The sequence below is a fragment of the Xenopus tropicalis genome, chromosome 7 (assembly GCF_000004195.4).
Source record: "Xenopus tropicalis strain Nigerian chromosome 7, UCB_Xtro_10.0, whole genome shotgun sequence".
Taxonomy (NCBI): domain Eukaryota; kingdom Metazoa; phylum Chordata; class Amphibia; order Anura; family Pipidae; genus Xenopus; species Xenopus tropicalis.
In genome coordinates this window covers 17,074,718-17,090,636 of record NC_030683.2, presented here as the reverse complement: position 1 = coordinate 17,090,636, position 15,919 = coordinate 17,074,718, and the positions used below count along the sequence as shown (strand labels likewise).

At 40.7% G+C, this 15,919-nt stretch overlaps 1 protein-coding gene across 1 annotated transcript; it reads right to left on the bottom strand.

The window, feature by feature from the left end:
- Window positions 1-12,915: 12,915 nt before the first annotated feature.
- On the bottom strand, window positions 12,916-15,369 carry LOC116412246 (paraneoplastic antigen Ma1 homolog). The gene has a single exon (XM_031906020.1). It carries the CDS (start codon window positions 14,283-14,285, stop codon window positions 12,942-12,944), a length of 1,344 nt encoding a protein of 447 aa, XP_031761880.1. The 5' UTR covers window positions 14,286-15,369; the 3' UTR covers window positions 12,916-12,941.
- Between the last annotated feature and the right edge of the window lie 550 nt (window positions 15,370-15,919).

The following is a 15,919-nucleotide window of genomic DNA, read 5'->3' as shown; positions in this document are numbered from 1 at the left end:
TGACTTACTGTTTCTTTGTGAGATGGGGGGGGTCTCCCATTATATTTAGAATTTGCGTGCTCCTGACTAGTGATGAGCGAATCTGTCCCGTTTCGCTTCGCCAATAAATTCGCAAATCTTTCAAAAATTTGCCGGGAATCCATGCCTGGAGAAACATTTCGCCCATCGCTACTCCTGACATTGGTTGAGAGTTAGAGTTCTGCTTCAGTTATTAGTTTATCACAACACACGGTTACACTATGGAGCACGTACGCAGATTTATTGTATAGGGCCTATAACATTAGGTGTTTAAGTTGCTTTTCATTAACATGTATTGCTGTTTGTATCATTGTTTTGTATTACTGTTGCAACCTCTGTGGGGAAAAATATGTTTGCCTGCTGTAATTCTGGTGCCAAACCTACATATCTGTTCTCAGATTTCACTTTGAAAAATGAATAATTCTTGCTGTTGGGATATAATAATAATTTCTTTTTTAAAAAGAAAAAAATTAGAAAATCTGTGATAGTCAGTGTCGGACGGGCCCACAAGGTTACCAGGAAAACTCCCAGTGGGCCCAGGTGTCATTGGGCCCTCCTTCTCCTGGCCATTTTCACCACCTTCACACAGTTTCAAGGGAAAATTAACCCCATCATTGTTTTCTATTTCCCCCAGTTTCAAGGGGAAGTTAATACAATCATTGTTTTCTATTTCACACATTTTTAAGGGAAAGTTATTCCCCCTGAAACTGGGTCAAATAGAAAACAAAGATGGGATTAATTTCCCCTTGAAAATATGTCAAGGACAGGCTTTCACTAACTATTCTATTTCTCTACTGTTCTAAAAAAAAGCAAGTGCATGATATGTGGCCTGATATAGGGGGCGCCCTCTAATGTTAGCTGTGCTGCATAGCAATAACTATTAACAAACACTACAGGTTCTTAAATTGAATGTCTTACAGATGGATGAGAAGTATAATGCTGCACTGATTCTGTGGTACAAAACTGATCAAATGATGTTTCTATGGATTATGCAGCTAAAAATTAATTTTAAATTAAAGCATTCAAAACATAAATATGATACCTTGAGGTAAGTCATCTATTCCTATCATTTTTTTTTTAGAAAGATTCTTGCTCAAGCTAAGGGAATGGGAGTAGGACCCTGAGGGGCAAATTGGTGACATGGAGGGGGAGGAGGGGGTGATGCAGAAGGAGTTGGACCAGTGATATAGATGGGCAGCCTGGAGGCCGAGCAAATTCAAATTCATCACTAAATTAAAAACACGGGCTAAAAAGTCAATTGGTAATAAAGTGATTAGTGCTTAATTAAAAATATAGAATCCACAATTCATCAGTATATTCAATAAGGTGCCATATTAATAAAGTAACCAGTGCACCCTCAAACATTATTTCCACCCTGCCGCAATATTACCATGTGAATAAATGAATAAGTATGAAAAAGTATTTACCACCTTGATAAAAATGTAGGTTTGAAATTGGAAAAATATAGATAGTGGAGATATTCCCAAAGAAAACTGCTGTCTCACATTGGCTATTTAAGCCCTGGGAATACCACAAAAGAAAGAGAAGGTAGGAACCTGGGGGCTGCGGTCTCAAGTATTACCATATCTAGGCTGATTGAAAAGAGCTGTATAACCTCACAAACAGAAAACCCCTAAGACCATAGAGGGAAAACAGATTTTAAGATAAGGGATCAGCAGGAGCAAAGTAAAAAAGCTACACCATCACCAACTCTCCAGTGAGACGCACGTTTCGCCAACGGGTTTATCAAAAGGCAAAAAAAGTCCTACTGCGCAACTTTTTTTTTCTAATTTTACCGCTCTGCTTTTTTTTGTGCCCATTGGAGTGTATTGGCGCTTTTTTTTGCGGTGAAACCTGGCAAAAATGTCTTATCACTATTCTGATCGACAAGTCCTTTCAACAAACTCAAACTCAAATCGGTAACGTATTCCCCTGTGTCTCTTGTGCAATATTTGTCTTATGGGATCTCACCTACCATTCCTTCTAACCATCAAAACCTAAAAACTTACTTTTTCTGGGAAGCTAAATGAATTCTGGCTTTTTTGCCTTTAAAATATTCTTATGCTCTTATCAAATTCAAACCATGACTGTTTTACCACTGTGAGCTTTAAGTAATGTTTCAATTTTATCAGTGATTTTAAATGCTTAATAAAACTGCAGTGAATGTCACACTCACCAATCTCATCCACTTAGCTCACCTATCGCTGGTGCTTCTGTCTGTTTCTGTCTTGAGTCACACTTAAAAGAAATAAAAGGGGGGCGGGACTTCCTCTTTTGATCATCCCAGAAACGAAACTCTGCTCTAAAAGTTTGTGTGAATCGTCTGCCAATAAATACAGGCACACAGCTTTTAAACCTTCCATAGTAGAGTTGCCCTTTATTTGGAATTCATTAGAATGTGTACTTTCCAAAACTATATGGTTTTCTGGGGGTCTCTGTATAGTTAGGGGGGGTTACTGCACATAATACACTGACAGGGGGCTCTGTGTGCAAAAGCTGAGCTGGCAGGCGAGAAATCCTTATGCGCTATTTTCATTTTGGGGTCAGTACATACCGCAGACTTTGGTATATCTATGCATATTGGGCATCAAACTGTTCAGTAGGCATCTGGCATTCTTATTTAGGGTGATGTGTCATTGTATGTAAGAAATTTTATAAGAAAAATGCGGCAAATTGCAACAATTTTTGATGATTATCAGAAAAGTCATAAAAACCACTAAGTTTAGGAAAGCTCTGCAGATTGGTACTTTGGTGTAGAAAGGACTCTTTACCCTTGTTGGATTTGTCAGAATATGTACTTTCCAAAAATATATGGAAAGGCAGCAGGGGCCCCTGAGGCAGAAGCCCCGGGGGCCCTGCACCCCCCAGTCTGACCCTGTGCACAAGGTATATTTGGGGGTCTCTAAGTGCCATGTGCTTTGATAGACCTATGTACAGTGGGTATCAAACTGTTCAGTAGACCTTTGGGGTTCATATTTAGGATGTTTTATCTTGGTACCTAATGACCTGTAGAAAATAAGATGCATAGTGGAAACTTTGAGGTGATTTTTGAAAATGTCACCAAAATCGGCAAATTTAGGAAAGCTTTGCGGCTTGGTACTTTGGAGTAGAAAGACATGGGTACCCATTTTGAATTCAGGGGAATGTGTACTTTCCAAAAATATATGACTTTCTGGGGTGAGTGTACTTTATCCCACATAAAATGATGTAAATGTGTTGATTTTGCAGGAATGGAAATGACAGAAATGACAGTACATATGGAGGTATGTTCCCATTGGGGCCCCTACATGCCACATACTTAGGTAAACCTATACATATTGGGCATCAAACTGTTCAAAATGCTGCAAAGTGGAAGCTTGGAGGGGATTTTTGGAAATGTTGTAAAAATTGCCAGCTTTAGGAAAGCTTAGCTTTTATTTGGTTACTGTATGACCTGTAGGAGATAAGATACTATAGACTGGAAACTTTGAAGCTATTTTTCAAAAATTTCACAAATTTTGATAAAAACCAAGAAATTTAGGAAAGCATTGCGACTTGATAGTTTGGAGTAGGCAGACCCCAGAATCTGTTCATCGAAAAATGTATAATTTTATGGGATAAACCTTCTGTTAGTGGGAATTTTAGTCCAACTTTCTGGAGCAGTGCTTTGAGAATTTGGTAGTGTACTGCTGGGAGTTTTTGACCTATACAAGTGAGAAATCTCCATAAAACTATATATATTTGCTATTGGCACATTCAGGAGACATGGGACTTTCCAATCAGTTGTATTTTCCTGTATAAAATAATTTTGTTTCTGGTATAAGTGTTTATATTATGGAAAATGTAATTTTTTTTAAACATTTACAAGCCTATATCTTGTTACAGAATTGGAATTACACAAAAATAGCATATTTTGAAAGCTTAGGTTGTCCTGAAAAAAACAATATATTGTTTTCCTGAGTAAACTAAAGTAAAAGAGCGCAAAATGTTCTATGGTCTAGCAATACAAGTTCCACTTTGACCAAATCAGCTGGCAGTGAAAGGGTTGAAGCCTACATCTCCCACTATGGAGAACTTAAAGGGAAAACTCACTTGTTCTCATTTGTTGGGTCACTCTAGCACAGGGGTGGGCAAACTATGGCCCGCAGACCACGTCTGGCACGTTGGTCTTTTTAATCCGGGCCGCCGAGGATTGGTGTGTCTCTCTTTGTCCCGACTCCGCAAGTCTCATTACGCAAGACTTGGCGCCAAGACTGCATGTAAGCGCTGGCCTGTCTGTCAAATGTGGCCCTTAGCCTAAATGTTTGCCCACCCCTGCTCTAGCACAATATATATAGATCACTTTGCAGCATTGACTGCTCACTTTACTGCAATAGTCACCTTATGGCATGTTTGTACTGATGTCATTTCCTGTTTGTTTGGTCACTATGGGTATAAATGGGTCATGTGGTTGGAAAGCATGGTTGCCTTGAGAAAGGTCCCGACGGGGACTGAAACGTAACGTTGGCTGTTCATGTAATTTTCAATATATAATTGATTGTTTGCAATAGATCCGGTGTTGCTGTTTTTTTTTCAATATTTAAACTCTTTTACCGTGCACCCGGGACAAGGATTGAAGCGGTGTGCCACCCTTGGCTCGATATATATATATATATATGTGGGTTCTACAGTTATATGAGCATGCTTACAGATTTCAGTACAATTTCTATAATTCATGTTTGTCTGGGCCCATAGAGATAAAGAGTTAATTCCTATGTCAGTGCAGTCAGTATATAATCAGTGTGTAATTACTGGGTGTTGCATAAGCTAAAAGCAGGGGAAAAACCGAACGTTTTTACAATGAAGGAGGTATAACTTGTTAACTTGTTGTTGGGGTTAGTAAATCTGCATATCAACATCTGATGATTTTTATATCTATAAAACTGTACTGACCAAAATTACAACTCTAAAAAACTCTTGAGGATCCAACAGGACGAACTCCAAAATGCTACTCCGCAGTGTGCTGCTTTTAACAGTATCTAGTTTTTTTTTTTTTTATCGGCATTTCATTTTTTTTTCTTTCCTTTCTATCTGCATTAGTATGTTAACAATATCTTATAAGTTATATGCTTGCAATGTAACTGACTTATTGTTATTTACCTGACCTTAAGACATGAAACAATGTAATGTTGGAACCTCAAGATTAATAAAAAAATGTTATTGATAAAACAGTACTGACCGTCAACTTAGATAGCAAGATATGCGGGGATAAAGCTGAGCAAAGAGTTTAGTTTACTTCATAGGACACTGGTGAATTTATATATAATTGTCAAAAACCAAAACACTTTACGTGAGCGAATGGGAAATCACAGGTCTACTATTAAGAAAGCCTTTGAAACCAGCAAATCTGATATACACCTACCTAAGCATTTCTTAATGAGGTTACCAGCTTTTAAGTTCATGGGAATAGATTTGATCCCCGAGCCCAACGGGGGGGGGGGATTGGGATTGTATGCTGCTTTGCAAGGAGATGTTGTGGATCAGAACTCTGGATACTGTTTCACCCCAGGGTCTTAATAAGTATTGTTACTTTGCCTCTTATTTAGATACCAGGTAATGTTTGGGTTTTACCTAGTACGCTTCAATTTCCGGTTCTCTTATTGCAAGTGCTTTAGGTATTTTTAAGTAATATTTTTGTGATGCTTTTATTAGTATGTGTTAACATTGTGTATTTGTATTTGGTATTTAAGTTCTTTTATCTGTATGCACCACAATGGATTGCACTTTAACTTACATTGCACTATCCATTTGGAATTCATGTTTTACATATCTACATGCACTATTATGTATTGCACTTTATCTTATGTTGCACTTTATAGAATATTATGCACTTTATTTTACAGATTACCTGGAACTGTGATTGGTTTGATATCTGCTGGAACTGAGATCTTTTTTAAGGGTTAACACAGCCTCTCCAGAGAGTGGTGTGGTTTGGTGGTGATTAATTGGTGGGTGAGTCTCTGTAAACACTGTTTGTTTGCTAATTTTGTATTTTAATAAAGGTAAAATAAGTATTTTTCTTTGATGAAATTTTCCTGGTGTGCATCAGAATTTTTTACATATTAATTGTCAAAATGTAATAAGTATAAAGGACAAGTTGAGGTTCAAATATGAAACTGACTGCTATTGCTCATCCATGTGTGGGTTATGTACATTTATACCTGCAGAAGGTTATTGTGCTTCCATTACACAGCATGCTTCTTAATGAAGGCACAGAAAACATATGTGAAGGCAGGCAACATTATTTAGTGGTGCATATATAATAATAATTGAAGAGGCTTATTCTTATACATCTAAACAGAAGAAGTATACAGCATACCAGAATTTAGTTTTTCGTGAGATACATAATTGCGAAATTTAACATTGTGGTTAAAGACAGGATATCACACAGGATATCAGGCAGCAAGTGTAAGAACAACAGAGCCTATTTCCTTATGCTATTTCTTTCGCAACAAAGACATTTGGTTAACTCTTCATATACCATACTGACACATTCACATTATGGCGCACATGATGAGATGATTTGTTGGCAGAGTATTGGGGAAATTGGCTTAAGAGTATAAATAGAATGGTTTAAACATAAAACTTCAATTGCTTTTCTCCATCTGCCTAATTCATTTACCTTGCTCTTATAACAGTGCAAAAAAAAAAAAACGGTCAAAAATGATTCACTTTTTAAATAAAACATTATGGAAAATGCCATTAAGCACTTTCTGTATAACAGGTTTATGGATTATAGATTTCATATCTGCTCTAAAGAATCAGGTATTGTATTATAACATATATACAGTATAATAACATAGCAACTGGCCAAAAGCTGGAATCTGTTTGTGGAACATATTTTGGTGACTTGGACTCATTACAATAGCTCGTTAAAAAGTAATATTGCTGAAAATTAGTAGCCTCTATAAACAACTTATATAGTGATGTCTTTGTGATACCACCGACAACAGCTTAGTACATTATGTTAAAATATCATGGGTTAAGGAAATAATACAACACTTGCTTTAAAGTAAATCTATCTCATATAAGTGTAGCGCACCCGTAGGTGTAGCTGTGTTATATGGGTCCTGCTCTCGACCACCTTTGGTGCTTTGGTGACACCCACAACCCCCAGTGATACACATAAACCAGCAGTATAATGCTAAGCACTTTTATTGGATCCGGAGACCCATTAACAAAGATAAACTGAACAATCTCTCTACTAGCGATATGTGTCAACAAATAGGTTGTAGCATCTGAACACAAAGTTAAATCAGCAATGCAATAGCAAACAGTGAATAGAAAATGACAATGAATTGTTGAATGTACTTTAAATAGCAGATTTATATAAACAGACTGATATAATCAACTCAGATTAAGATTATGTTTAAGTCAAGTTCCCTGAACACTGGCCAGTGTTAGTATAAGCAGCAAGGCCGGCAGTTGGAGCTCATATATATTAGTACTTGTAATCCACAAGGCACATAAAACAGTACTGGTTATCCACAGGAATCACTCACTGAAAACTGGGCCTGTGAGTGTGCAGGGGCTGCAATATAGGCAGATGATAAAGCATACCAATAGACTGGATCCACTATCAGCTGATCACTGCTGCCTCAGCTTCCTTCACACTGCAGTAATAAAGAGTTTCTCCAGGTATTAGGCAGAAGAAGCAGAAGAGAGCAGGCAGTCACTGGTCACTCTGGAGAAAAGGGATTCCACCTCCCATACAGCCCAGCTCTGTGCATGCTCTCCCTTGGATACACCCCTGCGTTTCTCTCCTTCCAGCCCTCCCCCTCACAGCTCCAGAAAGTTCTCCTCTCCCTGAAGTAAGTCTTTCTCTCACTGGCTACAAACTCCTCAGTCTGAAAGCTGCTCTCCTATTGGTGGGAGGAATCTTCCTTCTTCCTGCAAGCCCAGCAAAGTCTTCAGCAATTAACTGTTTCAGTGCTGAAGATTAATAGAATTACAAGTCCCAGCAATATGATTATACACAGAATTATACTTTGTACAGTTATTTAATAGCCATGTTAGCAGAATGGCTACACTCTCTCCCCACTGAAAATACTTGGGTCCTCCCAAGTCAAAAGTAATTTACCATCAAAATACAATTATAACATTAGTGTACCCTTAACTCAACCACTGTTTTATAACGTGGTATCTCAACTGTAGAAGTCAACTGAGGTGTGGTGTCACCAACTGAGTAGAAAGCGGAGGGAACATGGGCGTAGATTCTACGATGAGCAGTGACCACAGGCTCTTGAGTACTATTCCCTAAAGTATCATATGTGAGTCTCTGTGGGGGTTTCACCAGTCTCTGAGGCCTTGGTTCAAAGACATTAACTGAAGAACTTTGTTCTGAGGGTTGATCACTTGTCACACATTCAATATCTAAGTTTTCAGCCTGTATGTTGTCTTCTTCTAAAATCTCTTCTTGAACAGCCTCAATCTGTTTCTCCAACACTGTACCACTGCCATCAGGATTACTGTCAAAACTTTCAGTGACATTGAATTCTGCCTGAGGCATGGAAACATCTGTCAGTCTATTGCTAGAAACTGGTTGTTCAGTTTGACAAGGGATGAATTCTGATGTATCTGCATTGAGATTACTGTTGATGGAATTTTGAATATTGTCATAGAAAAGAACATCCAATCCCCATTCATCCTCACTGTCTTCTTCCTCTTCTGGGGAAGTACCTGAGTGTTGAATAGCAGGAAGAGCATCTTGTCTCTGTCTTAGTCTCCTAGATCGCCTTGAGTTAGGCCTGCGCTGAGACATTGTAGGTTCAGAGTTTATAAGCCTCACTGACTCTGCCAAAGGCATCAAATTATTGCGGTGCCAGGTTTTTATAGGTCCTTCTTTACCTTCGGGGCGGACTTGATAGACTGGAATGTTAGGTAGCTGAGAGCAAATAATGTAGATCTCAGAGCCCCATCGATTAGCTAGTTTGTGCTTTCCATGCAGGCCCAAATTTCTCAACAGAACTCTATCACCGGGTTGCAAATCATGCAATTTCACGTTCTTATCATAGCTTTGTTCCGTTGATGCCTCTTACCACTTGCATGTTCAGCTAGATCATAGGCTTCTTTGAGGTTCTTCTTGAGTCTTTCTACATAACTGGCATGAGATCGCAAAGGAGTATCATCAGCTGTAACTCCAAAAGTCAAATCAACAGGAAGACGAGCTTCCCTTCCAAACATTAGGAAGTAGGGTGAAAATCCTGTAGCATCATTCTTAGTGCTATTATAAGCATGCACTACTGTAGCCACATGTCTACTCCATTGACTCTTCTTCTCAGCAGACAGTGTTCCTAACATATCTAGCAAAGTCCTATTGAAACGCTCTGGCTGGGGATCACCTTGAGGGTGATAAGGAGATGTACGACTCTTTTGAACTCCCAGAAGCGTAAGTAGTTCATAGATGAGTTTGCTTTCAAAGTCACGCCCTTGATCAGAGTGTATTCTTTTTGGCAGACCATAATGTATAAAGAACTTTTCAACCAGTAGCTTGGCCACTGTGACAGCTTTTTGGTCACGAGCTGGGAATGCCTGAGCATATCTGGTATAGTGATCAGTCACTACCAGCACATTGCTGATTCCACCTTCATCGGGTTCAATGCAGAGAAAGTCTATACAGACAAGTTCCATAGGTCCACTACTCTCCATTTGACCTAATGGGGCAGCTTTAGTGGGCAAAGTCTTTCTCTGGATGCAGCGAAGGCATGAACGACAATAGTCTTCAATATCCTGTTTCATACATGGCCAGTAGAATCTGTCTCTTACAAGTCCCAGAGTTTTGTCATAGCCCAAATGGCCATGTTCATCATGCAGTGACTGAAGTACCACTTCTTGATACTTTCGGGGAAGCAACAATTGCCACTTTTCATTGTCAAGAACACTAGGGGACCTTCTATACACTAGGCCATTTCGTATCCGTAGTCTGTGCCATTCTTTTGATAGAATACTTGCTAGTGGATGAGAATCTGTATGAAGTATATCAACCTTTTTATTCTCCAAAGCAGCAACAACTAACTGTCCCAGGGGGTCATTTCTCTGGTCTCTCCTGAGATCACTGTTGCTCAAAGCTGGTAAAGAGTAGCCTTGCAATGAAACAAGATTACAGTAGGCTTGGGGTATGCTTGAATCTGGCAGACTCAGCTTCCGGGCCCAACATTCGGTTTGCTGACAGTAAGCTACCATCTGGCACATAGCTCTCACTCCTGGTGCTGGAATTTCCACCCATTCATCCTCAGGGTGTGAGTCTGCATGTGGCCTTCTTGACAAACCATCAGCATCCCCATTCTGATGTCCTGGACGATATTTTAAACTGAAATTGTAGTTGGATAAAGCAGCCATCCATCTATGTCCAGTAGCATCTAGCTTGGCAGTGGTCCGGATATATGTTAAAGGGTTGTTGTCAGTCTGGACTTCGAATTCAGCTCCATAAAGGTAGTCATGCAGCTTATCAACCACAGCCCACTTCAGAGCTAGGAATTCCAATTTGTGTGCAGGGTAATTTCTCTCTGTTGGAGATAAGCTTCGACTGATAAAGGCTACAGGTCTCAGTTTCTGGTCATGCTCCTGGTAAAGGACTCCTCCCAAACCTTCTCTGCTAGCATCAACATGTAATGTGTAGGGTTTTCTTGAATCAGCATAAGCCAGTACTGGGGCATGTGTAAGACAATACTTAAGCTGTTCAAATGCCCCTTCACACTCAGAAGTCCAACGGTTCTCTATGCACTCTTTAGATTTCCTTGGTCCCTTTGGCTTCTTCAAAAGAATGTCTTCATCGGTTTCATCAACTCCTATATCATTTTGCAGCAGTTGGCTGAGTGGTCTAGCTGTCTTTGAGAACCCTTCCACAAACCTTCTATAATAACCACAAAACCCAAGAAAAGACCGCAGTTCTGTGATGGTTCTGGGTCTGGGCCAAGATGTCACAGCTTCAATTTTGCTGGGATCAGTTGATATTCCTTCTGCGGACACCACATGTCCCACATAGGTCACTGAAGATTGGAAAAACTTACATTTATCCAGGGACAACTTCAGCCCTTCTTTTTCAAGTCTGTCCAGTACTTTCATCAGTCTCTCTTCATGTTCCTCTAGTGTCTTCCCAAAGACAATAATGTCATCAAGGTAGACTAGGACTTCCAGGAGATGCATATCTCCAACTGTTTTTTCCATGATCCTCTGGAAAGTTGCGGGAGCACCTGAGAGGCCCTGAGGCAGGCGATCAAATTCGAAAAACCCCAAAGGAGTAATGAATGCAGTCTTTTCCTTATCTTCAGGGTGCATAGGGATTTGATAGTATCCACTCCTCAAGTCTAACACACTGAACCATTTGCTGCCCACCAGGCAATTAAGAGCATCTTCGATTCTAGGTGTGGTGTACTGGTCAGGAATGGTTCGCTGATTCAGAGTGCGATAATCAACACACATGCGAATTGATCCATTCTTCTTTCTGACAACAACAATGGGAGAAGCATATGGGCTTCTTGACTCTTTAATTATTCCAGCCGCTTTGAGGTCTTCCAGATGTTTTCTCAAGTCCTCCAAATCACCTGGAGCAACCCTTCTGGAACGTTCTCTGAATGGCCGGTCTTCTTTTAATCTTATATGGTGTTGCGCACTTTTTGCACACCCCACATCAAGCTCACTGGTGGAGAAACAATTCCTCCTCTTCATCAACCTCTTTTTAACTCTGGATACCCATTCAGGTGTCAGCAGACCACCTCCTATATCAACATCTTCCAGCTTCAACTGTTCCGCATTACCCTTGTCACTTGTCAAAACAGAAGCAGGTAAGGGAGTGGCAGCGTGTACATTACCCAAACGCACTTGTGAGCTAAGAACAATAGGGGTACTTCCTTTATTCATCAGTCCCACAGATACAGTATCATAAGGATGTTTCAGCTTGTCAACAGGCCAGATTTCTGGTACTAACTCAAGTCCAGGTGGCAGTTGTAGTTCTGGATCCATTTCCATCATAAGATGAGATGTGGCTGCTTGCCCACACATCCTTACTTTGGCTTTGAAACACTTGACATGACCAGGGGGTATTACATATTCTTTCCCAGATAGAGTCCATACATGTCCTATTTCCTCTCTCTTGTTGTCCTTTTCCTTCTGAAGGGCACAAAATGCTGGTCTTAGAAGTGGATGTAGTGTTGGATGTTCTTGAGTTAGCTGAGGCTTCAGCATTCTCCTGACAAGGTCAGTGTTGGTCCCCACTAGAATAGAAGCTATACTCTTTTCTTTTGGTCTTGGACACACAACAGCAAGAGTTTCAAAAACTTCTGTTGACCCCACAACAGAGCTGGGAAATTCTAGTTTCAGTGAGACATAGCCATAATAGGGAAACTTAGTATCACTTAGTCCCCAGATCTGCAAGTCTTCTAGTTTCAAAAGAGGCAAATGCTTTAAATATTTCTGGTAGAAGTCTCTAAACAAGATAGTGATTTGTGCACCAGTATCCAGTAGTGCCTTACTGTACACATCTTCTATCTTTACTGTCACTATAGGAGAAGGTCCCACTAAGCCTTCAGGTAATTCCTCCTTTCTGTGCTGCTCAGCAGTGCGACAGTCAGCATGTTTTTGAGGAACAGTTGGCTGCTTCCAGCCTTTTAAAGCTTCTGTTTGAGGACAGGATTCTTTTGTAGTGATTCTTGGTGAGTTTCGATGCCAAGACTCTTGCTGAGCTGGTTTTCCGATTTTGCTAACTGACTTAGATGAGTTGAAAGGGGCCACAGTGGGTACTTTCCCCCTTTCCCTGCGAGAAGCATTTGGAAGGTTAGATCCAATGAGGCTTCTGTTTCTGTTGGTCTTCGTTGAGCTCCTTTTAGCTGGGCACTCAGATGGCTCCTTCACTGAGGCCCTCTGAAGTTTTCCTGCATCGCACTTGCCAATAGCAGTTCATTTACTTTTCACAAATTTTCAGCATTGGGACATTGTCGCTTCATATGCCCTGTTTCTCCACAGCGGAAACAAAATCCAGATATAGCTATGGACCTGGGCTTTGCAGATTCTCCCTTAGGTCTCACTGTAGATGCTTTGGCAGGGGTATCCTTCCCTTCAGCTAAAACTACCACAATCTTCTGCAGCTCTGCAACGGATCTGGTAACTTGGGTTATTGCTTCTGTTAGTGTAGACACTTGCGCTTGTAGCTGTGATACCTCGGTACTCACAACACTTGGGACCATGACCCCTGTTTGAGTAGTATGTACTGTTGCAAGCTCCGGCTTACTTCCGCTTGCAGCTTGAGTTGAAGTCTGAGATTTGGCTTCCAGCAGTGCTTCCTCTTCCCTCACTTCTTTAACCAACTGTGAATAGGTGAGAGTTTCTCTTCTGTCTCTCATCCTCAGTTTCCACATGATGGGATCCATAGCTTGAGCTCCTTGCAAAATCTGACCAATCCGCACCTGATCAGCTACTTTTGGGTCCACTCCCTTCTTTAGGATGATCTGGTGGAGTATTTTGTCTAAGCGATTAATATAATCAGATAATTTTTCACCAACCTCTTGGTATGTATGCTCAAACTGGTACAGGAGGTCAGACGCCTTCTCTGTTCTCCCGAACACATCATGCAGCACTTCTAAATAGTCTTTAGCTGTGCAATCAAACTTGCTCATCTTTAAGTTGCGTATGGTGTCAGCAGCTAATCCTTTTAAACTTTCAGCTATTCTTTGTTTTTTTTGGGTTTCTGGGATGTCCCACTCTTCTACGGCCTGTGAAGCCTGATCCATCCATGATTCAAAATCTTCCTCTCCCTGAGGGGTGGGTTGCTTGCCGGAAAAGAAACGTAATTTGCGGTACCCAAATCCAGTAAATGGCTGTGTGGGCTTCAGGCATTTTTCTACAAGACTTCCCAAAGCATTCAGAACTTCTGGTCCTATGGCATTACTGGGTAGTGAGACTTCAACCTCTGTTGTAGAAGGTGATGCAGTGTCTCCAGGTATTTCTTCTGTCGGTGAAGTAGTGCATCTTTCAGGGAATATCACATGGACTACATTTTCTCCTGGACCTGACACACTCTGAGGTATTTGCTCACGCACCAAGGGATTTCTCCATTCTAATAAAGCTAGAGTCTTGTGTTCAGCAGTATCCATGATGCTGTCTAATACAAATCCACGGCCAACCACTGGTAAGGACTCAGCTACATTACGTAGTTGTACATCAGTCCATTTAGTATCTGGCAACATGAAAACTAAGCACTGTTCTGGCTGAGCATTGTGCTGTTTACACCACTTTGCAGCTGCTTCTGGGTTCATTTTGCCTTCTGTATCACTTTAACACTTAGTCTAGGGAAATAGGGGCGGAGATTTGGGCGGAGCAAGGATCCCGGACGAGCCCCCAAGTGTAGCGCACCCGTAGGTGTAGCTGTGTTATATGGGTCCTGCTCTCGACCACCTTTGGTGCTTTGGTGACACCCACAACCCCCAGTGATACACATAAACCAGCAGTATAATGCTAAGCACTTTTATTGGATCCGGAGACCCATTAACAAAGATAAACTGAACAATCTCTCTACTAGCGATATGTGTCAACAAATAGGTTGTAGCATCTGAACACAAAGTTAAATCAGCAATGCAATAGCAAACAGTGAATAGAAAATGACAATGAATTGTTGAATGTACTTTAAATAGCAGATTTATATAAACAGACTGATATAATCAACTCAGATTAAGATTATGTTTAAGTCAAGTTCCCTGAACACTGGCCAGTGTTAGTATAAGCAGCAAGGCCGGCAGTTGGAGCTCATATATATTAGTACTTGTAATCCACAAGGCACATAAAACAGTACTGGTTATCCACAGGAATCACTCACTGAAAACTGGGCCTGTGAGTGTGCAGGGGCTGCAATATAGGCAGATGATAAAGCATACCAATAGACTGGATCCACTATCAGCCGATCACTGCTGCCTCAGCTTCCTTCACACTGCAGTAATAAAGAGTTTCTCCAGGTATTAGGCAGAAGAAGCAGAAGAGAGCAGGCAGTCACTGGTCACTCTGGAGAAAAGGGATTCCACCTCCCATACAGCCCAGCTCTGTGCATGCTCTCCCTTGGATACACCCCTGCGTTTCTCTCCTTCCAGCCCTCCCCCTCACAGCTCCAGAAAGTTCTCCTCTCCCTGAAGTAAGTCTTTCTCTCACTGGCTACAAACTCCTCAGTCTGAAAGCTGCTCTCCTATTGGTGGGAGGAATCTTCCTTCTTCCTGCAAGCCCAGCAAAGTCTTCAGCAATTAACTGTTTCAGTGCTGAAGATTAATAGAATTACAAGTCCCAGCAATATGATTATACACAGAATTATACTTTGTACAGTTATTTAATAGCCATGTTAGCAGAATGGCTACATATATAATATATATATAAGTATATATGTGCACTTTATGTGTCTCTGTGTGCCAGTTTACAGGGGAGTCTGTTATCACAAGTTTATGGAGCTGAAGTGCTGGTTCTGAGTGTCTACATGACAGGAGAGAGCTGTCCAGACATGGGGAGAATATACACACAGTACTTGTACATAGTACGTAGGTAGGAAATCACATTCAGTACCCCAGAAGTGCTTATCACTGAGCCATCGTGCTGCCCCTGTATCCTGATAGGTTGGCAATATAGGACATCACCCTACATAGTAATATAGCTTGTTTGAATAGAACTGCTGATACACATGCACCTTAAATTCAACAGCATTAAATCTGTCTGGATCTTTAGGGTTTGGCTAGCTGAGCTCTTTAAGCAACTTTGAAGCCTTGGGCAGATGAGTTTAACAATTGTTTGTTTACAGATGATTTATCTCAAATTCAAATATGCAATTTAGGCTTCAGACTTGGTTCAGTATTCAGTCAAATCTTTATTAGAGTTTTTGGTATTTGTAAACTTGTAGGAACTGCAAGCCATGTGC

What these genes read in the sequence shown, in the direction of transcription:
- LOC116412246 (XM_031906020.1), bottom strand. Translation starts at nt 14,285, where the DNA reads ATGAACCCAGAAGCAGCTGCAAAGTGGTGTAAACAGCACAATGCTCAG.